The sequence below is a fragment of the Lontra canadensis genome, unplaced genomic scaffold (assembly GCF_010015895.1).
Source record: "Lontra canadensis isolate GAN:19392208 unplaced genomic scaffold, GSC_riverotter_1.0 scaffold26, whole genome shotgun sequence".
Lineage (NCBI taxonomy): Eukaryota > Metazoa > Chordata > Mammalia > Carnivora > Mustelidae > Lontra > Lontra canadensis.
Genome location: NW_022631020.1, coordinates 11,724,214 through 11,746,915, shown reverse-complemented (window position 1 = coordinate 11,746,915; position 22,702 = coordinate 11,724,214). Strand labels below are relative to the sequence as shown.

At 32.7% G+C, this 22,702-nt stretch overlaps 1 protein-coding gene across 1 annotated transcript; it reads right to left on the bottom strand.

Annotated features, from left to right (window-relative positions):
• Positions 1 to 8,155: 8,155 nt before the first annotated feature.
• Positions 8,156 to 21,565, bottom strand: SLITRK6 (SLIT and NTRK like family member 6). Its single transcript, XM_032864168.1, has 3 exons — positions 21,528 to 21,565; positions 14,315 to 14,357; positions 8,156 to 11,897 (listed from the first exon to the last, which is right to left on the bottom strand). The coding sequence occupies exon 3, from the start codon at positions 11,871 to 11,873 to the stop codon at positions 9,351 to 9,353; it is 2,523 nt and encodes an 840-aa protein (XP_032720059.1). The 5' UTR covers positions 11,874 to 11,897; positions 14,315 to 14,357; positions 21,528 to 21,565; the 3' UTR covers positions 8,156 to 9,350.
• Positions 21,566 to 22,702: the final 1,137 nt, after the last annotated feature.

The window sequence follows — 22,702 nt, the reverse complement described above, 5'->3', positions numbered from 1 at the left end:
TTGTTTCTTGAGGTTGCTGAAACTGCCATGGGATATTAGACAGGTAAGTTAGTATTCCTACATCTTCCTAGGCAGATGATGAATGAAAGACATAGACTTCTGAAAGTGGCAGAGAATGTACTTTTTTTTTTAAGATTTTATTTATTTATTTGACAGAGATCACAAGTAGGCAGAGAGGCAGGCAGAGAGAGAAGAGGAAGCAGGCTCCCTGCTAAGCAGAGAGCCCAATGCGGGCCTTGATCTCAGGACCCTGGGATTATGACCTGAGCCGAAAGCAGAGGCTTCAACCCACCGAGCCACCCAGGCACCCCAGAGAATGTACTTTTACAATGTATGTGGGAGGTGGAGGTGGAGGTGGAGCTTGATCTGCATACTCTTATAACCAGCAGGTATGTTATGCAAGACTTGCATGGCTTTGGCTGCTAATCCACAGCATAGAAGACAGAATAAATCTGTGACAGCATAATATAAAGTAGGTTGAGAAAACATGACCTCCTTCTTAATGAAGGTGTATGAGTGTTGCCGAGAGTAGGCTTATGAATGTGTTTTTGCAGAAAAAGGAAACAGAAAATTGAGTTAAAGATCCAAAGGAATTAAGGAAATAGATTTTATAAATGAAAACCAAGCTTTTCATTATAAAGCAGACTTTGTTCTTTATTCTTAATTACCTACATTAATCAAACTTTTAAAATAAGGCAAATTTATGACTGTGTTCTCATAGATTTCATAAATATAATGTTGAAAATTTAAATGTCGAAGAATCTTTATTGAAGTGATTCACCAGGGACTGAAATACATGCATTTTTCAATACTTCTTTTTGAAATTAAAAAAAGCGTAAACAAACATATGGAGACTTTGGATCTCTCAAATATCAAAGATTACTTTGTATATTGATAAGTTTAAGGCCTGAGTAGAAGTTAAACGAACATATTCAAAATTAAAACACTATGATAAATGTGATGAAAGGATGTCTTTACAAATGCGAACAATGTAATGTTTAACCCATTCAAATGATTTGGTATCCCATTTGAAGTGTTTTTCTAAGATCACTGTGAGATGAGGCATGATAAGACAGTAGAAGCTGGAATGATCAAAGTCAGGGAAATCTGGACTTGAGAACTACTATGAGTTCCATTCTGATCAAAGATCTTTGTGAGCCTCATTCACTTAGAGGTAGGATGGGGGTAATAGCATTACCTGCAGGATTTGTATGAGGGTTAAACTGAGTGTACACATGGCACATACAGCTGGGTATAGGTGTCTGGTAGGCAAACACCAAATTTTAGATAACTTTATCATTTATATAAAGTTGTGTGTATAATGCAGATCTTCTAAAATGCAGTCTAAAGGACCACTGCTAAGAAAAGTACTGTTAAGCTTAGTTTTATGTCCACATTCAACACTCCTATAGCTTCAGGTAATTTAGACCCAGTGATAATAATCTTTATAACTTGGCATTTTTCTTTCTTAAATGTTATGCTCTCTCAGACATGAAATAATGCATAATATTAATGGTACTCAAATGTTAAATATAAAGACTAACATGAATTACATTGTAAATAAATTAACTTTTTAAATTGTATGTGATTTTTAAATCCATCATATTGTCTTTAAAAAAAAATAGATATCCACATGAAAAAAAAAAGAATCTAGATTTAGACATTACGCCCTTCACAAAAAGAAACTCAAAATGTATGATAGGCCTAAATATAAAACTCAAAACTATAAAACTGCTAGAAGATAACAAGACAAAATCCAGGGACCTAAAATATAATGATGACTTTATAGATACCATCAAAAGCGTGATCTGTAAAACAAGTTGATAAGCTAGATTTCATTAAAATTAAAAACTTCTCTGTAAAATATACTCTCAAGAGAATGAAAAGACAAGCCACAGACTAGGAAAAAAAAAGAAAAGAAAAGAAAATCATATCTGATTAAGATCTGTTATCCAAAATATACAGAAAACTTTTAAAACTCAACAATAAGAAAAGAACCTGATTAAAAAATAGGTCAACGAACTTAATAGGCACTCCACCAAAGAAGATATGAAGATGAAAAATATATATTATAACATGCTTTACATCATATGTCATCAGGGAAATGCAAATTTAAACACTAATGAGATGCCACTACACAGCTATTAGAATGGCCAAAACCTGAACATTCACAACACCAGATACTGGGGAGGATGTGGAACAACTGAAACCCTCGCTGCTGATGAGAAGGCAATATGGTAGAGCCACTTTGGAAGACAATTTGGCAGTTTCTTACAAAACGAAACAAATCTTATTATATGATCCAGCAACTGTGCTATTTGGTAATTACCCCAATGAGTAGAAAACTTATATTCACATAAAAACCAGCATACATATGTTAAAGCAGCTTTATTCATAATTGCCAAAACTTGGAAACACCATAATGTCCTTCAGCAGGGAAATGGATAAACTGTGGTATGTCTAGATAATGAAATATAATTCAGCACTAAAAAGAAATAAGGTATCAAGGCATGAAAAGCCATGGAAGAAACTTAAATGCATATTACTAAATGAAAGAAGCAAATCTGAAAATGTTGCCTACCATATGATTTCAATTCTATGACTTTCTGGAAAAGGCAAAACTATGGATGAAGACAGTAAATAGGTCAGTGATTGTTGGGGCAGAAAATTAGACAAAGCAAAGGATTTTTAGAAAAGTGAAAATATGCACTGTGTTATTATGTTGGATACATATCATTATACTGATGGTTACATGTCATTATACATTTGTTAAAATTTTTAGAATTCAGTGCATCCACAGTGAATTCTAATGTAAACTATGGAGTTTGAGTGGTAATTATGAAACAGTAGACTCACCAACTGCAATAACTGTACCACCCTAGTAGGGAATGTTGGTAGCAGGAGTGGCTGGGCTTCTGTGGGGCCAGGAGTTATATGGGAACTATATTTTCTGATAAGTTTTGTGGTGCAGCTAAAAATGCCCCAAGAGTGAAGTTTATTTAAAAAGAAAAAAAAAATCATCACATTATAAAGCTTTTTTTCTGGGATTCAAATGATCTATTCACTGAAATGATGATCTTCATTTAACTTGCAAGCAATACCAAGAGAATGAAGTCATGGCAGACGTTTTAAAAATGGAAAAATAAAAATATCTGACACCATAATCCCTATGTGTAAGGTAATTCTAACAGCATTTAAATTACATGTTTATACATGAAGTTTTTAATTAACACAATATAGCATGAGAACTATATGTATTGTCTTTGCCAATGTTTGATTCTATGAAGTAGAAATTAAATTTTTATTAAATAATTTTTTAAAAATGTAGACTATTGATAAATAGTGGTTAACTATTCTGAATTTGAAAAAAAAAAAACCTACATAATGATTTTCTGTCTGCCAGGTTTAATATGTTGTTCAACATACTAAGTCATTTAGGATTTTTCTAGCTGTACCTAGATTGTGATATTTTTCATCTTTAACAATCTACAGTTACTTTAATATATGTCTAACGTTACTGATATGTCTGATTTTTCTTTCAATAAAATGTTTAGGGAAAGAGTGTCCTACCCATATATGGAAGGAAAGACATACATTCTCTGTGTCTCCATATGGCCCATGAATATTCATGGTTATGACAGGAAGTCTGGTGAAGACCACTGCCTTCCTAATAAAACAGAACACAATAAAATAACAGCAATAACAACAAGACAGAGTTCCAATTCTGATCCTGTTACTTTTACTAGTTACATAATGCAAGGCGAATCTTTTAACTCCTTTATGTGTAAAAACTGAAAAAATAGATAAGCTCTGGAAGTTTATGATGTGCTGATATCTGAGAATACTGTTTGCTGTATCATGATATAATGTCTTCCTCAAATATATAAATCCTCAAATAAATAAATCCCTTAAGGCAAAGTACTTCAGAATGCTAAAAACAGGCCGAAAGTGTGCCTATGAAAATCTTAATTGATGAAATCATATGTATTGTTTAAACTGATCTTTTTCTTCTATAATCATGACTTCTCTGAACTCCATTGCTAACTTTCTTATTCTACCATGTATTGCTATATTAACTTCTGGCAGATATGAATCATAAAATATAGTAATGGGGCTTATATGTCTTTGGATTGCTCATACCACTGAGTAAAAGGATGAAAATATATTCAACTTTCATTCACTAATGGTGATTTCATCACTGGTAACACTGAACTTAAAACTGGTGCATTAATTTGGGCAAGAAAAGAATTTATTTTGTGTGTAGCATCTGTTCAAGTCCATCTAAACCACCAAATATGATGACAGGGCAATTAAATGACCAGAGATTTTATACTAAATAAGTAAGTCAAAATATCTTACTTACCCCCAGATAACTAATTTTCTAGCTGATGGAATCTAAGATATGTAGGAGGCAATAACTATTTCTGGAAGGTCAGGTCTTCTGTTTTCTGTGTCTTAAAATTATGGGGCAAAAAGTACTCTATTTAAAAAGTGTATAATTTTAAGTTATTTTTATTGGAAATATATGAATGTGTGTTGTGTGTGTGCAATTTGTTGTCTTGAATTGTTTCTATCCTTCATTCACTAATCTGCTGAAAGACATTTACTAACTAACAGAGTACTTGTCTATTTGATTATACTTTCTGCTGGAAAAGAATTCTACATCTGGCCATCTTCTCTATATTATATATACATAAGAATAAATGTATATATAATCAACATAAATTTAGCTTTTAAAATCTAGTTGTGTTCTGTAAAACAGATACTGGTATATATTCCATATAATAAGGAAAGTTGTTAAACAATATAGTTTTAATAATATAACTCACTGTAGTTTAAGAATAAACTGATATATCCAAGTTTTAATTTGAGACATTGTCATGGTTATAAAATTCAGGGAATGTTTGGGCAAGTATCTGTTTCAGGATGTATGGAATTAAAAATGCAAACAGGAATATTATATTTTTAATCACTTATGTATTCCTATCAATGAGATCGTTCTTGATTATGGGTGCCCAGATAGATAAGATCATTCCTCCTGAGACAGACTTGCAATTGTCTCCCTTCCTATCAAGAACAAGCTTTCATAATACTCCATCTTCTCAAAAAGAAAACTGTAGCCATTTATACCTGTTTCACAAAAATGTTCATTGAAAAGCATAGAGAGGAATCCTTAAATTCATCATAGAAACATTCTTAATTACTGGGAGATCTAAACCTCTCTTCCCAAATAACATTTTATGCACATGGATAATTTTCTTTTCATGTAGAGAATAGTCTTCTTGTATATGGTCGATTTGGTGAACTTTCTTTAGATATTTTTATGTTTGTGTTTGTTTATATTTTTAAAAAATGTTTATTGTCAAACAATTCTGGAAGCTAGTAGCATCCATCTTCTTTTAGAAATACTTATTTTTAAGAAATACTTTGATTATACATTAGTTATCATAGAAAAATAAAATACAAAATAGGGTCACCCGGGTTGCTCAGTGGGTTAAAGCCTCTGCCTTCGACTCAAGTCATGATCCTAAGGTCTTGGGATCAAGCTCTGCTTCCCCTGCTCTCTGTCTGCCTGCCTCTCTGCCTACTTGTGATCTCTGTCTATCAATAAATAAATAAAAAATCTTAAACAACAAACAAACAAAATAACAAAATAACTTAGGAAAGAAAAAAGTATAAAATAAATTACATGTATATTAAGACTCTATCTCATTTTATTACTTATATTTTTTAAAGTTGAACTCTGATGACAAGGGGACACTCATATCACATTTTTCCAATCCCAGATCAAAGCCTAAGCCCTTTAAATTGGGTGAAAGCATCAAGGCAGCTCAAAGGCCATTTAGCTGCTACTTCAGTTTACTTACTATTAGAGCAGCAAAGGCACGCTTTCTTCCTTCATTGTATAAAAGATTTATTCAAGAAGAAGAACGAGCATCATTGATACAAACCTTTCTTATATGTATTGTAAAATTCCCATCCTAGTATGGAGATCAATGGATGATTATCTGAAGAACATGTTCATGTATCTATCAGTAAGTCTTTTCATGCTAATTTAGTGACAAATGATTTGTTAAATAAGGATGAATACAATCTATGTCTAACAGAATTAAAAACTCTTGATCTGCATGCACCTGGGTGGCACAGTCGGTTCAGTGTCTGGCTCTTGGTTTTAGCTCAGGTCATGATCTCAAGATTGTGATCTCAGGGTCCTGAGATCAAGCCCTACATCAGACTTTGGACTTAGCATGGAATCTTCTTCAGATTCTCGCTCCTTCTTCCTCTGCCCATCCTACTTTTGTGCTCGCTCTCTCTCCCTCTCTCTCTCTCAAATAAATGAATCTGTAAATTAATAAGTAAATAAATAAGCAAATAAATAAGTCTTGATCTGGTATGGTTAAACACTAATATTGCTATACTACAAAAATTTAGGATTCAGACATGAATCAGAACTTGCACTGATATGCAATAAGCAAAATATAAATCAAGAAAAAAATTGATTGATAATTACAAATTTGTTTGTTTATTTGTTAGAATGCCTAAGTACACTGGAATAAGGCTGGGGATAGTGAATTCAGACTTGGGACTCTGAGTCTAACAATTAGTTGAAGAAAGAAACCGCATTGGCCACTTAAGTAAAGAATCTAACAGAGACTATAATAAAAATTTGCTGTTAGTGAGAGAGAGAAGAAATAGGAAATGCAGGTAAAATCATCAAAGTTCTGAGTGATTATCACAGGTCGCAAGACCCATTAAGAATTAAAGACCATCACTAGCTTTTTCAACTCTCAACTACTTCTAATAGGGAAGCAAATCTCATAAGAGAGATCCCATCATGAATGAAACATTTAAGCCTTTAAAATTTGTTACCCTTTGGAAACCATAATGATTTCTACATCATTATAAATTGTATTTGGACTCCCATAGAATTTTCGTTTTGCAGTTATATTTAATTTGAAGGATATATTTACATGACTTCATAAATGACTCTCTCCCATCTTGAGATAAGTTGAAGAATGAATACTATTACTTTAGGCGATTAACCATGGATAAAGATTAAAAAAAAAAAAAATTCCTCCACGCAAAAGAGAACATTCCTGAGGACATGTCTCTGTCTGAATTCATGGACCCATTCCAAGTATCCTCCAGGCATGGGAATTTCTTAAGTCTTTCTAATTCCTCTGTGTACTTGATTGGAATTAGAAAATACTGGCAGATACTTCCCAGTGAATAGGAGGAGTGTAATAACATGAAACCTGCTCCCGCTTTGTTCTTCTTTTTAGAATGTAACTTTTAATATCATGTTTTGAAATATTTATTACTCATGACTGTGCTGAAATTTTTTAGTGGATAAATATAATAGCAACCCATATGCACCCAGATTTTCCCTTAGTAAGTGTAACTTTAAAAAAATTCTCATCTTTGTTCTTTCCAACCTTGGGCATTAATGGAGAAATTTAGGTTTTCAACCTCTTAATACATAATTATTAATTGTTTTCTATTAACATATGCAATGATTTAAAAGAAAACCTAGTGATATGACTTCATAATAGACACATAATTAGTCTTCATACCAGGCAGCACAGACCCCTACTGTTTTTATCAACAGAAAGGCTTCTTATTCAAAATCAAGGAAATGATATACGATTTGCTAATATTCCAGACAGTTGAGTGTTGAAAAACAAAACATTTAATAGAACATTCAGGAATCAGTAAAATAGTATTAAGTAAATTAAAGAAAGTCCTTTCTAATCTGAAATATGTTCCTTCCCAACCTTGTGCATGGATCTGCCTGGTGTTCAGAAACAGAGCTAGATCACTTTGATTAATTCCATTTTGCCTTGTGAAAATCTGCTGTACCATTGATTGTATAATCAGAAAGAAGAAAAATAAATCCCTTTCATTTGTATTGAGTGGGAAAAGGATTTGCTGGAAAGGGAGACCTACTGGTCAGATGTAGGCTCGATTCTGTGTCAATCATACCCAGACACTGAATGACCTTTTTGCAGATGGTAAACAAGATGTTTCTGTGTGTGTAACAAACAGAAATCTCCTCGTTCATGTGCACAAATGCATGCATGTGTGTGTTAATCCTGACTTGATTGAATTACAGATCAGACTAACTGAAGAAAATTCATTTAAAAAGAGAGTTTTCATTTTATTTTTATTGTAGTGAGCAGTATTTTTAATTTTCTTGAAAGGCACCCAAGAATAATTACCTTTGTGAACCAAAAATATACAAAACTGTACAGAATAAATAGTTCATAGAAATCTAGCTATACTTTCTTGTAAAATAAAGCTACATTGTCCCACTCTTTAGGCAACTTAAACCACCTACCCTTAGACGTGCCTTTTGCTACTAATTTATGACAACTACCAGTTTACATTAATAAAATTTTTTAAAAACATGATTTTTCTTATTTTTTTTATACCTGTGAATTATTACTTGCCACAAGAAACACATTTCTATCATGGTCATTCAAATTTTACAAAGGATTAATGCTATGAAAGAAACCACACTTAATTTATGCACTAATCATATTTACAGTGAATATCAGTAGCATTTTAAAAATATCCCAAGAACAAGAATCAAAGTTTAAGCACAAATGACATACCTTAGTTCACAGCAGCATTGACAATAAGATTGTCCACACAAAAATGTGTAGAAAAACCAAAAAACGTTGCTTATTCATCACCTGAACTATTAATGACTCTTATTTTTAAATTCAGAAAGCATAGCAGTGACATTTTTCTAACCCTCAAATATTCAGTTTTGGGTCACTCATAACCTATATAATTCCATGTTCTATTTTTTTCTTTACTATTACTAGTCATAATTTTAAAGTTCCAGTTCCTTTTGCCTTTATTGCAAGAAAATTAGGTGTATCTGACAATATACATTTTTTGTGGTATATGCTGATTATATAAATAATATATTCCTTACATATTATAATTACATATACAGGTATAACTTTTAAGTGACAAAACCAATTTTATTTCATCCACTGGTAAAGTAATTCAAGAAAATAAGGGTTGCTTAAACACTCAACCCTTTTAGATGTGCAACAGGACTTTTCTGAAACACTTTTAAGTATATGGAGAAATATTACTATAATCCTTGGATGATTTACATACAAGGATTAATTTATTAGGGGCAGGCAAAATTGCCTGAAGAAAATGCAATGGCTTCTCCCAATGATCCCTGAGTTTCTTTTTCTTCTTTTTTTCCCATAGGATTACTGCTGTGCTTTAGTTCTGATTGATGACACACACATGTAAGGCACTTATTTACAAGGATTGGACTTAAGACAGAATCACAGCATTTCTGCAAAAGCCCTCGATCTTTCCATCTATGTTTGCTGCTCCAAGACTTCTAAGTAGTCAGGTTCAGCATGTAAATTAGCTTTAAGCTCAAAATACTCATTTTTAGTCTGTTCCACTAATACCTTCCTTGGCCTTGAGTACATTAAGGTCTCCATTAACTTTAACTCTTCATGGGCTCCAGGATAATGTACTTCCATATCAGGCTGCAGTTGAGCAATGTTCTTCCTTAGGTATTCTGTGATTCCCAGCTGCTGAAGTTCTCTTTCTTTCTCTAAAATATTCCTATATAATGAACTGGCATCCTGAAAGGATACAAATTCAGTTGATTGGTCTGTGGTTTTGTACTTCACATTTGACCCTGTGAGTGGTGAATGATTTTCCCGTTCTAAAAGACTTCTTTGAAGATGTTTTGCCTCACTTCCGTCTTTTTCATTCCTTTCTTCTTCCTCTTCCAAATGCTTTGGGCCAAAGGATGGACTTCTGTAGACATGAACCATGGGACTCACCATGTGCTGCTCATAGAGTGATGCTGTGGGTCTTTCAGCAGTGTGGTGAGTTGTTTTATGGCCATACATACTGTATTGAAGATGGACTGGACTGTTGTCTCTCATCTGTTCATCTGCTTGTTTCTTTTTGTATCTTCTCCTGCGGTGGAGAACAAGTACCACTATCCCTGCAGCGCAGAACACAATGGTTATGAACACGATCAGCAGCCCTAGTATTAGAACAGACAGCGGTACAGCATCAGTAAGCGATCTTAAAATAGTATCGGCTGTAGCTGTGGTTGTAGGAGGACTGACGATTATGTAACTAGTTTGAGTGGGCAGGGATGGGTTATTTACTAAACCTGGGCAAAGGAGTTCACTAGTTAGTGCTTTCAATTCCTTTTTGTCCAGGTGCTCTGGAGAAGTGCAGAGGATGTCCTCTGTTGCTGTGTTCTTACTCCGTTTTTGTAGCCACTGTTGCAATCCAACCAGGTCACAGGAGCAATCCCAGGGATTGTCCTCAAGGTCGATCTGAGTCAATAAATCAAGGTCATCCAAGATATTACTTACGGGGAGATGGGTAAACTGGTTTGCTTTAAGGTTTATCCTCGTTAGGGAAACCCCTGAAAAAATATGTGGTGGTAAAACTTGTAGGAGGTTATTATTTAAATAGAGGACTTTAAGTTTAGGCATTGGGTTAAAGGTTCCTGGCAATAGTTCCTTAACTGCATTGTATTCAAGATACAAATACTCAAGATTGTGGAGACCAAGGAACATGCCTCTACTTAATTTGGTCAGATGATTACCATTTAGATAGAGCTTTTGCAATCTTGTTAGATTCATAAAGGATCCTTCCTCAAGAACTTCAATACGATTGTTTCCCAGGTGAAGCATTTCCAAAGCGAAGTATTCCACTAGATCAGATTTCACTAATGTATGGATAATATTCCCTGCTAGAACAAGCTTTCTAGGGTTTTGTGGAGGAGGCTTTAGATCTGATAAACTTTCAATATTGCGCTCCTGACAGTGTATTAGAAGTCCTGATGGGGATAGTACTTTGCAGTTACAGGGAATAGGACAGTAGGTTCCTGGAAGTTGAGTGAATGGCTTTGTAATATAGGGTATCAGAACTGGTGCTTTGGTGGCTGGTTTCAAAAGGGATGTGGTCTTGGTTGACATGCGACTCTCACTTATTGAAGATGTTACTGCCAGATGTAATGATCCTGAAGGATCCTCGTGTTCTTCATACACTGGTGGAGTGGGGCAAATTGATTCCTTTTTCAGTCTGCTTAGTACACTTCCTTTGAAAAATGGAGGGCTGTTGCACACAACATCACCAATCACAGATTGCGGAGGCATGTTTTCCAACCAAGTTTTTAGCTCTAATAAGTCACAGTTACAGGCCCACTTATTGTCCTCCAACTGGAGATCCAATATCCGGCCAATGTGTTCTAAAAAACCAACATAAGGCAATGTTTGCAACTGATTTCCACGAAGATCTAGATGGGTTAAAGGAACGAACCGAAATACGTTTGGAGGAAGACTCTCAATAGCGTTGTCATTTAAAATTAACACTTTAAGTCTGTGGAGCTTGCTAAAGGCACTTGGTTCAATCACTGTAATGAAATTGTTATCTGCTTGTAGGAATTCCAGGTTTTCCAATCCATGGAAGGTATCCTCTTTAAGCATTTCTAAGGAATTGTGATTGATATGAAGTTGCTTAAGAAGGCCAAGACCATTAAATGCACCAGTCTCGATATCTGCAATATTGTTAAATCCAAGGTGTATTGAGAGAGCGTTGGTAAGCCCAGAAAAGTCATTCATGTGAAGCATTGTCAAGCCATTATTTAATAAACTTAGGTGGAAATGTCGTGATGGTGGCACACTTATTTGGGATAACTTCTTGATACCTTTTTCTTCACAGTTTATTAGCAGTGCACCGTCTTTTTCCTCACAATTGCAAAGAGAGTCACAAGAACCTCGGGCTGAGGACATCGGCGATTGGGACTGTGAAGATATACAGGTGAAGAGAGATGAATATAAGAGATGAATCCACAGCTTCATGTTGTCATGGGATGAAATCTGATTCTGTAAAACAAAAGGTAACAGCAATGTACTTCAGCAGGCAGAAGCAGGGAAGAGATGAACCTGGTGATTACAAAATAATAGGGTTTCCTCTAAAAACAAAAAAAATATTAATTACTTGGAAAATACGAATACCTTACTACATTTGCATTTTCTCTTATTTTTTTTTCTAATACTATGACAAGCATGCTTTGCTTCACTTTTAACTTGTACTGTGATAAAAATGTAAAATTTAGGTCAAGGAGAATTTAAAACATTATATCATCAATGGTGTTCACATTTTCTAAATAAACTGCATTTTAATAGATGAGAGAGTTGCTGCTTAACTGGACTATTGATACCTCGATATGATGCAGAGGTGTATGCTTGCAAAGACCCTGATTCCTTTTTTTTTTTCTTTTTTAACCACAAAGTTGATGACTCTAAGGTTGAAGGATTACAGTATAAAACAAATATGTGATATTAACCAGAAGCAGAGAAAAAAGTAGGGAATGCAAAAATGTTAGAAAAAGTTAGAAAAAAATGTATGTATCTATGTATGCACACATGCATACATAATGTATTTCCTTTATTTATTTATATTTTTGAACTGGATGTCACAATATACTATCTAATAATTGTATCTGTGTTTTAACCTGCTTTGATTTTGGCTCTATACTTATTACTTTTATTATCTTATTTAAAAACCATGAGGAAAATAAGTCTCTGACCATGTAAGAAAGGAGATCACTATAAAAAGAATTTCATTTTAACTGTGCTGTCTAGGGTCATTCATATAAGTTTGATAGTATTAGATATATATGGTTAAGAGTGCCTGTTAAAATTTCACTTGTCACAATTTCTACTGAATTTCTAAAAGTAGGATATTTCCTGCTGCTTTCAAATCCTTTTATGAATAAGGTTAATATATACCTAAAGAAGAAAAACAGCTTTAAAACACATTTCTAGCTATTATAAAAGAATAAACAATGCCTCACATAAACTTCAAGCAAATGACTTTCTAATGAGGTCTCGAAACTGGCTTTAGGGCACAAAATGTCATCATATAATTAAGCAATAGACCTCCTTTATTATAAGGCTTAAAGCCACAGTGAACTCTAAAACAAACTGCACTATACTCAAACATTTGAGGGTACTTCTAATTTGGTAAATAAAAAAAATGACAGTTCAGGATAACAACATCACATATGCCAACTCCTTAAAAATTTAAGAAATGTATCTGAAATAGCAATTCTTTAGAAAGATTCTAACTCTGAGATGACAGCATTGACAAGATAAATACATATAACTCCAATGTATTTAATTGCATTTCTTTTCTTTAGTGTAACTTAAATTTATAGAAATTAAATTGAAAGATAAATAAACACCATATCTCAAAACTCTTCAACTTTTCCAAGTGGTATCTGCTTTCATTTATTTTTTAATGGAATGTGAACAGTAACTTTGTATCTACCTAAAGTTCACAATCCGATAGATGCAACAGAACAGACAGAACATCCCAAAACCAATCAATAATTCTGGAAAAAACTAATCCCATGAAAATACTTTGTTTTATTGAAAACATGTATAGCATGAAGTTTCTGAGTGGTAAAAGGCAACTAAAGAAATAAAACAGTATAGTGCCTTTCCATATAAAGGAAAAGTTAGCAGACTAAATTTTTCCACAGGGAAATTGATTTTTAAACAGCTCTGAGTCTATGTTTAGAACCCAACAGCTTGTAGTTGGAGCCCTCAACTTGTGGATTAGCTTCCACAAACACTAAAGTACTTCTTCATAGATTACTAAGAAAGAATATGATTCATTTCACCAGACACAGCATCTTGAGGAAATAGTAAATAACTTCCAGATGACAATCTCTAGTTACTGTTTTAATCTTATATTCATCTTATGTTCTTCAAAATGTCCTAGGGAACAGTTTCATATCTTTTCAGAAATGCACACAAATTTGAAGACAGGTTCCGTATGGGTAACATCTGATCCTATGTGAAAGAGGTCAAAAATCTCTGTTTACATATTTTCAGAAAATATATATTTTCCAGCCAGGAAATAAGAAAAATAGCATACAAAATACCAAGAATCTTTTAACATTCTGCTTATATTTTAAATTCAACAATGCTGTTTGGAAGTGATCTTTCCTTCAGAAAGCACACATACATAGTTTCCAATAACAAACTGGATGCTATGCAAGAAATAGTGGCATCTTATTTTATTTGTTCCTCTGGCGAGCCAGCTGTTGGACTGTCTGCTGCTCAGAGAAAACAGGCATCTGCTACAGCATTAGTGGTGCCAATGAGTAAGAATGAAACTGGATAGCTTTTAATGCTAAGTTATTTTTTTTAAAAGGGCAAACGTACAAATTCAATCACTTTAAGACAATGCAAAGATAGGTATTAGAAAAGCCTGGAAACATTCATCTTACCTGTAAAGCAGAAACTCTTCCTGACGTTATCTGCAATGCACAGCTGGAAGAGATGGTCAAAGTCAATTCACTTTCTTTATTAAAAAAGAAAACACCAGCCGCCACGTAATTTCTTCTCAAATATCACTTTTTGGCAGGTCCCATTGCTTCATAAAGTTAAAAAGCTCTGCTCAAAGACTAAACGCTGAGCAGTTCATTGAATACATTTCAGACTGAGTGCATACTAGATCATCCTGAAGCAGTTGCCTTTTCTCCCCAATTAAAATTCACAGCATACTTCACAGCTATGCTGACTTTTTTTGCATATAGTTAACCATTTGCAAGCTGCGGAATGCAGTAAATAAACAAACAAGATGTTTCACAGAGCTGGGATTGATCACTCTTGCTTTCTTAGTTTTTAGATCCAAGCTGCAGCAGTGTTCCCTTTCCTCCCTTTCTAGTCTTTCTTGTTAGCTCAGTTTGTTATTAGTCAGATTGCCAAGGGCTGGGAGGTAGGCGTCAATAAAGAGACTTCTTGGCTTTTGACTCCGCCTTTAAGCCCTGAGCGCTTTACTCAGCCAGTGTCATTTAACACAAGAGACAGCTCCACCTTGAGAAGGCTCAACTCCTCCTCTTTCTGCAAATGGCCTTTCCACTCCCCTTTGATACCAAAGAGAGTGCAAGTAAATTTCGATGGGAATAATTATGCACCGTTTTAAATGTATAATTTTTTGTGTTGGAGAGCAAGCTAAATAATGCATTATGTTAAATTCTCTGTCGGCACAGGACTGTTTCATTTGCACACATGCGTGCAGCAAAACTGTCAGCACGCCGCCTGTAGAGTCCTTGCTTCAGGTTTTGTTTTGCTTTGTGTTTTACCGGTATTTGTGGTTGCAGTGGTGCAGTAGGTTTTTGAAACGTTAACGTGAACTACTTTCCTGCCACGTTTGCCTTTTTGTACGCACGATTTAAATGTCTTTTAAAGCCTCTCGTCAGAGACTCCAAGTCCTACACTTCATTATTTCTTTCCCTACAGCTAATGTTCAGTAATGAGACCAGAAATGAGGTTCTTTTGCAAGGAAGATAATATTTATTTGGAATGGCAATATGATTACTTTAAAATATATTCAAGAATCTTTATTACCGATGGTTGTCATTAATTGAACACTGCTTAACACTCTCAAAACTCTGAAGTGATGTCTCTTCAGGTGAAATGAACCAAGTTGAATGAGTATGTAGAAATTACAATATCCTGATTTTTATGGCACTGGCTGGAGAGAGCATTTTTTTTCCCCTCTAAAATGTTTCTATTTAAAAAGCTACTTGTCCCTTCAACTCTCAAAAGTTTCTGAATCACCACTAATAAAACTTTCAACTGTCAAATTCCTTCTTTCTTTCCCAAAATGCCTGTTTTAAAAATCATTCCTCTTTTCATTCTAAGTACCTGAACTTTTTCACATCCAAAATAATATACTAGAAGCTATTATTTATTCATTTTGAAATAGTCTATGCTTAGAAATACCCTTGGCTATAGGCTCTAAAGTCTACCTGTGTAATATTAGTATTATTTCAGGGAAAAAAAAAAGGTAAAATCATCAAAATGGGACAATATCAGATTGGCTTATTATTTAACGATTATGTGCGATTGTGCACTCAAATTCATAAAGTTTTCATATCCTTAGCATGGAATAGTTGCTTTAAAAGATGGATTTTGAAGTTTTTAATATTTTCACATTCCTTTATATTATATTCTTTCACTCATTAAGTTCCTCATTTATTTTAATGACACCATGTTTTAAGAGGAAATAGAGATAATGATACAGATGGGGGGATTAGAAAGGGTAAGGAATGAGAGATTAGAGGAAATAAGAGAAAATCAAGGTAAGGAGTTAATCTCAGGCACAATTTGCTGCTAGCTGACAGCCAGGTTGCGTTACCTTAAATCAATCTAATGATTTAGGTTGGTGACAAAATTTACTTTATTTTTCAACGGGAAAACAAGGAAGTAGAATAATTTCCCTTCCAGCACTGTACACAAAATTCTCCAAATGTGTTCCTTTTGGTTTTGGAAGTAAGACCTCAGGAGAAATGTTCTGGAAGTCTGTGGAGGAAGAGAGGTTCAAACAGACATATGGACAAATAGAACTGAGTTCCCTATAGATGGACACAGGTTTCTTTCATTTCCTCCAATTTGAGTATGTGTCTATTTTATCCATAGTATGCACCTAGAACATATCTCAAGTTATTTATGTTGAATCCCTTGCCTATAGATGACATGTTGTCCTCATGCATGAATTACTGGTTAATTCAATGGAAAGGAAGGCTTTTTTATAATTATTATTCTTTACTTTTTCTCTAGGTTTTGGGTGGAAACTCTAAGAATGGCTAAGTAAAGAATTGTCTGAGAAGCACTCCGTAACTTTTAACTGATTCAAAGGAGTGGTATTAATAAGGAATTACTCAGCATTATCTCAAACTCAGTAGTGAAATATGTAACAGTACACTTAAAATGATTATGACTAAAACCACTGTTCTCTATATTTTGTTAACTGTAATTCCTAAGTTATTTCACTAAGTCAATAATTCTGTTATTCTTTCCAAAATGCTTATGGCGGAACATGTTATTGATTGTCAAATGACATTTAAGAATATTTTTAAATTTCCAATTGTTACATGGAAAAATACTTTCCCAGTGTAGCTTTCCCCAAATCCTGATAATAAATTCATTAAGAGACCATAATAAATACTAAATTTTATTAATCTTTCCACATAATTTACCCCCAATGACTCCATATTGGAAAGTGTTAAAAAGTCATTATTTTTAATCATATACTCTACCTTACGTCTTATTGTGACTTCTACAGCTTTGGAATGTGCGTCTTCAACAGCAAATATGAAAGTATTCTAATTACAATGAAGAATACCAAGGAGTCAGAAGACATAGAACTACCTCTGTTAGTCATTTTAGAGCAACAGGGCAGAGTACATGGTTATGATACTAGGACTGAGGAGAATGCCTTCTCTTCTCTGCTGGAGGGTTGAAGGGGGTTGGGGGTGAGTCAAGGGTGCGGAATCATTTTACATATCTAGTGGTGACAAAGACCAGATGGAAGAATGTCCTATGAAATTTGTTGGACTGATAACGCATGCGGGGTAAATAGAATGACAGGGCCAACATCAAGCACTAGAAAGAGAAAGGAAAAAATAATAGCAATGAAAGAGATTGATTCGTGCTATATAAGACAAGTTCTATATCAGAGCACTTGCCCACCTTTTCCAGTGCCACATTTAAGTCATAAAATGAAAACATATGTCTGATTGTTTTTAACACAAGACTCTGGAAGCCTTGAAGAGAGGTCTTTGTACCATCTGTGGTGTAGACTGAGGCATATTTACATATTCTGAAGATTGAAACTATAACCCTTAGTGATCCCTTATGAATTATAATACTGTAGATCGATTTTACATACTTATTGATTATTTCATTCTTTTAAGAAATATTTAGACATGTAATAATCCTAATTTAGTGTCACTTTGAAAGTATGTATATAATTATTAAAAAATATTCAAAACAAATTATTGGGAAATAACATTCCTGTGGGCTCTGTACTGGCAGGGAATTACATTAAAACTCATGAAAATACTATTAAAATTCAATATTACAGATATTTGCAAAAAAATCGAATTTACAGAAATGTAGAAGAATTGTGCACTAGTTTTACAAATATTAACAAGGACATGTTTCTTTTTTCTAATTTCAAGCCAAAATTTTTTTTTAAAATTGTATATACTTTTGAAATGAGTATGTTTTGAAAATGAGTATGTTTTGAAAATGAGTATGTTTCATTATAAGACTCTAAAGGATATTCAAAAGAAACAAGAAAAGTTAAATCCACTAACAATCCCAGAGATTAAATCTAATTTAAATATTCCTTATTTTATATTCCTATCCTGTTCATTGTATACAAAAGTAATAGCTCTTATAAAATTTTACAAAATCTTTAAAGACAATAATGGGGTAAATTCTACTTAAAATATATAATTGGACTTATTTACATAAATTCTACTCATAGAAGATGACAATCAAAGAATGATGTCTTTTATCTTTCATGATGCTACACTATACAGTAACCTTTGAATTCGCTTCTCAAATTTTGAACATAGGGTTCTCTTTCATGTTTCACTAGAAGAGAAGACTGAAACACTTTACCACCATTACTATTTTTTGGTTCTGTTAGAGTCAGAGCATAATGATTATGAATACTTTATCTTCTGACAATAACACGCAATTTAACAAAAGGAACATGGCTTTTATATAAAGAAGAAGAGAAAATTTTCTCACCTTTTAGCAATAACATCTTTGTACATGAGAAGGATATTTGCATATATTCATCATGAATAATGACTTCACTGAGGGATGCAAAATTATTTTAAGTTTTATAATCCTATAATTGTGATATTTAACCAGTTTTCCAGATATGTAAGTTTTATTTAGTTCAATGCATTATTTAAGTAACATGAATATTGTGTTTAAGATCATCTATGTGGAGAATCTCCACATAGTGGAATGAAAGTAAAATTTTACCGACCTAAGATTGATTAGTTGACACAAATTTAAGTACCAAACTTCACAATAAAGAGTCTATGTAGAGTTTACATGATAGATATAATATTTTATAAATCACACATAAATCAGTGTTTTGGAAACTTGCCCTTTGCATTGAATCTTTAATAAGGAGTTTAGTTTGTTATTTAAATCTTAAGTTTCTTTCATGCTCAATTTGATCTGACAGCAAAGTTTTAAAACTAATAATGGAATTGCCTTATTCTAAGAGAGCTTTTACAATTATACTTTCTGTTTTAATTTGAAATCTGTTGACACAAAGGAACTCTCTTATACCATTATTTAACCTGGCACAACCTAAACAAAGCAAAACAAAAACTTTCTCCTGGAAACTTGGATTATAAGCTGTCTTCATATGAAGTGTATTTGTGATTTCATAAAATTACCTACTTCAAATGGATAACTAAGAAGACTTTTAAAAATTATTAAAAAAAAAAAAAACTAAAAATGTTGATGAATGCTTTACAACAAATAATGAGCAGTATGCAAGAAAACAAGGTCCAGTGTAATAATGGTAGACTGTGAGTTATTTTGATTGTCAAGACTCCCCTAGGGGAGGTTATTATCTACTTCTTATTTTTTTCTCTAATATTATAGAGTGAGTTGCATATAGGAAGCCCTCAAACAAGTAGTTATTCAAGTTGAATCCTTTCTTCATATGTTCTCACTATCTTCTAATCTTAGGATACTTACTTGTTCCTAGTATACATATTAATTAATTAATTAATGTATACATATTAATTTTAAAATTGTTTAAAATTTTAAAATTGTTGCCCATATAACAAAAACTTAATGCTAGAGATCAAGATTTAAAAAATTTTAAAAATCGATCCCCTGGATCTTTCCTATTATTGTTGTTTGGAAGTTATTATAACACAATCTGTGTGACTAGACTACTTTGTTAACAGATGATTAACAATAATGCTAGATAAATAACACTGAATCAAATAAACATGATAGATGATCAGCTTGGTGGTTCCCCTACAGGAGGTTTAAAATTTCTGATTGTCTTTCTATTGCCAACCACAATTTAGACATCACAGCCTCTCCCTATTATCTGTTGCTGTGTCATGAGGGATGCAAACTTATTCAAATTGTTTTAATCTCATAATAGTGATATTCACCCATTTGTCCAAAACATGTCAGTTTCATTTAGTTCAATGTTATTATTCCAATAACATTAAGCTGTACATATCATGACCATGAATATCATGCATATATGTATATTTATTTAAGTATGCTTTAAAATCATCTTTATGGAGATGATTTCTATATTATGGAATAAAAGTAGTATCTTTACCAATGAGGACTGATTAGTTAACACAAAATTTAAATACCAAATGTTACACTCATTTGGAAAGAAATAAATTTTTTTGTTACAATTGAATCTATACTCTGTAAAGAAAGAAATTAAGAATGTAACACATGTTTGTTAAGAAATAGAAGTGCATAGTTCAACAAGTGACTCAGTAATTATGTAATTATTTTATTTTGCATTATTTTTACTTGATAACAATGGAGTTAATATAAAAAGATAGTTATTGAACTATTAGTCATCATTAAAGTATCAATATTAAGAAAGTAAATGAATTATTCGTGGCAGATTTCACTGAATAATGTTCACTTTTTATTAACAGGAATCTTGCTGAAAACTCCAAAACAAAATAAGCATTGTTACATTTTGATATATAGCATTTAAAAAAGTAGAATGTAACATAGAGAATAAGCTTTTGAACTGCAAATACTTCAGACATGGAGATATTCCTTAAGAATCTACACTCAATGTACAAAAAAAAAATGCATTTACACCATACCTATTTACTTACATGAATATAAATGCCTATTTTTAAATATAATTGTCCTTTTGATGATTTTACTGTATACATCCTACCTATATTAATCGACAGTCTCTCCTTTGAAATAATTGAGGCTTTCTTGTGACATATTTCAATGATGTGTATATCCCACATATTACTATGTATATTGTATGTTTAGGAAAATAAGGCAGTGTTATCTATAATTTTCATGTTTCCCAATATTACAATAGAACATAGACCATTGTGATATATAATAACCAATAAATACTAATAAAATGTCAACAGTAATAAAGTTCTAAGAAAAACTAACACCTAATAATCAAATTACTATAATAAGCTATACTTGTTTAAATGGACAGATGTCCTTTGTTGTTTTTTGGGGAAAGGAAGGGAAAGGGAGTTGACAGAAGGGTATCTCAAGTTAATTTTTGATGTATCACACCAGATTTTCCTAGGCAATATAAAAATTCAATCCTCATAAAACACTTACTTGAACTAAAGGCTTTCAATTCTCTCCCCCTCAAACAGTAAGTAGTAAGTTTGAAGTCACATGACTATAGTAAAACAAATACTCCTTGAAATATTTGTATTCTTTTCTTTGACTAATTATAATCAGAGAGGCATTTATAAAAAGTATTTCCTCATTTTTATTTGCAAAACCAACCTACTAAAATGTAGAAAACACTGATTTTTAGAAACCTCACAGCTTTAAACAATTATTTAGCAGTAAGACAATTTTTAAAACATAGCTTAGCCTATTTTAAGAAAGGAAGCAATTCAAGATAGCACTTACCTGCTTTTCCTTCCTATACATGGAAACACATGCCTTCCACAGAATATTACAAATCTTTGATACTAGTAGAAATCACTGTTTAATAATTCTTGATATGGGGTAAGAGAAGAAACTGAAAATAAGAATTTTTGACCTAATAGTAATCTTGAATATTTGTATAATATTATCAAGAACTAAGAGAATCATTCCTAACACCTCCCTTGGCTTAGAGCTTTCTCACTCTTTTAGCTCCCTCTAGTGGATATTTTTTAAAAAATTCTTAACAACTTTAACAGTGAGAGCGCATGCTCTGTTGAATTTTCACTTTAAACGTAGCTGATGTGGGTAGTTGTTCCATTGCTGGTCCATAATAATTATTACAGTGCATTATAAGTATATTTTAAGAAAAAACAACCAAATTTGAGCATGATTAGAAGCAAAGTTTAAGAAAAAAACCAAATTTGAGTATTATAGGCTACATTATTTATAGGAATAAATGACAATATCCATTGTTATCATCTATCATGTTCTTGAGAAAATTTATAAATGTTCTTCAATTAAACCAAAGACAAAAAACAAAGAACATGCTACATTTATTTGTTAGTGTCCAACTACCTTTTTGTAAGTTTTTTTTTAATCCTTAGATTTTTAATTAATAATAATAAGTAGTAATGGTATATATCTACAGCTGTGAGCACTCTCCATTTTTATAAGGAGTGTGATCACTCTATGTAGTAACAGATTTATCCTTAGAACAAACCTAAGTGGCAAGTGCTATTGGAATGAGGAAACTGGAGCATACATGTAACATATACAGTGTTATAGAACTAGAAAGGGCAGAGTTTAGATTTTAATCCAATTCACTCTGGCTTCAGAATTTGTTTACTCAGTAGGTAAAATTGCCTCTCAGGTTAAATGTTCTCATAAGTGCACATACTTTATAATAAGATCAGATTTTAATTCTATATGTAAAAGGACTAATTTATAAAGAATACTTTTGATTTTTTTAAATTAAAAATACTTCTTCTAAAACACATTTCAGTCAATATGTAAGCATTAGTGACAATTGTGGGCAAAGAATTGTATGGGTTAAAAACACGGAGACGAAACCTTTATATGTATACATACTTAGATATAGCTGAAGAACTGTATAATTGATTGAGTGATATATATATTTGTATAAATATATATATAGT

What these genes read in the sequence shown, in the direction of transcription:
- SLITRK6 (XM_032864168.1), bottom strand. Translation starts at nt 11,873, where the DNA reads ATGAAGCTGTGGATTCATCTCTTATATTCATCTCTCTTCACCTGTATA.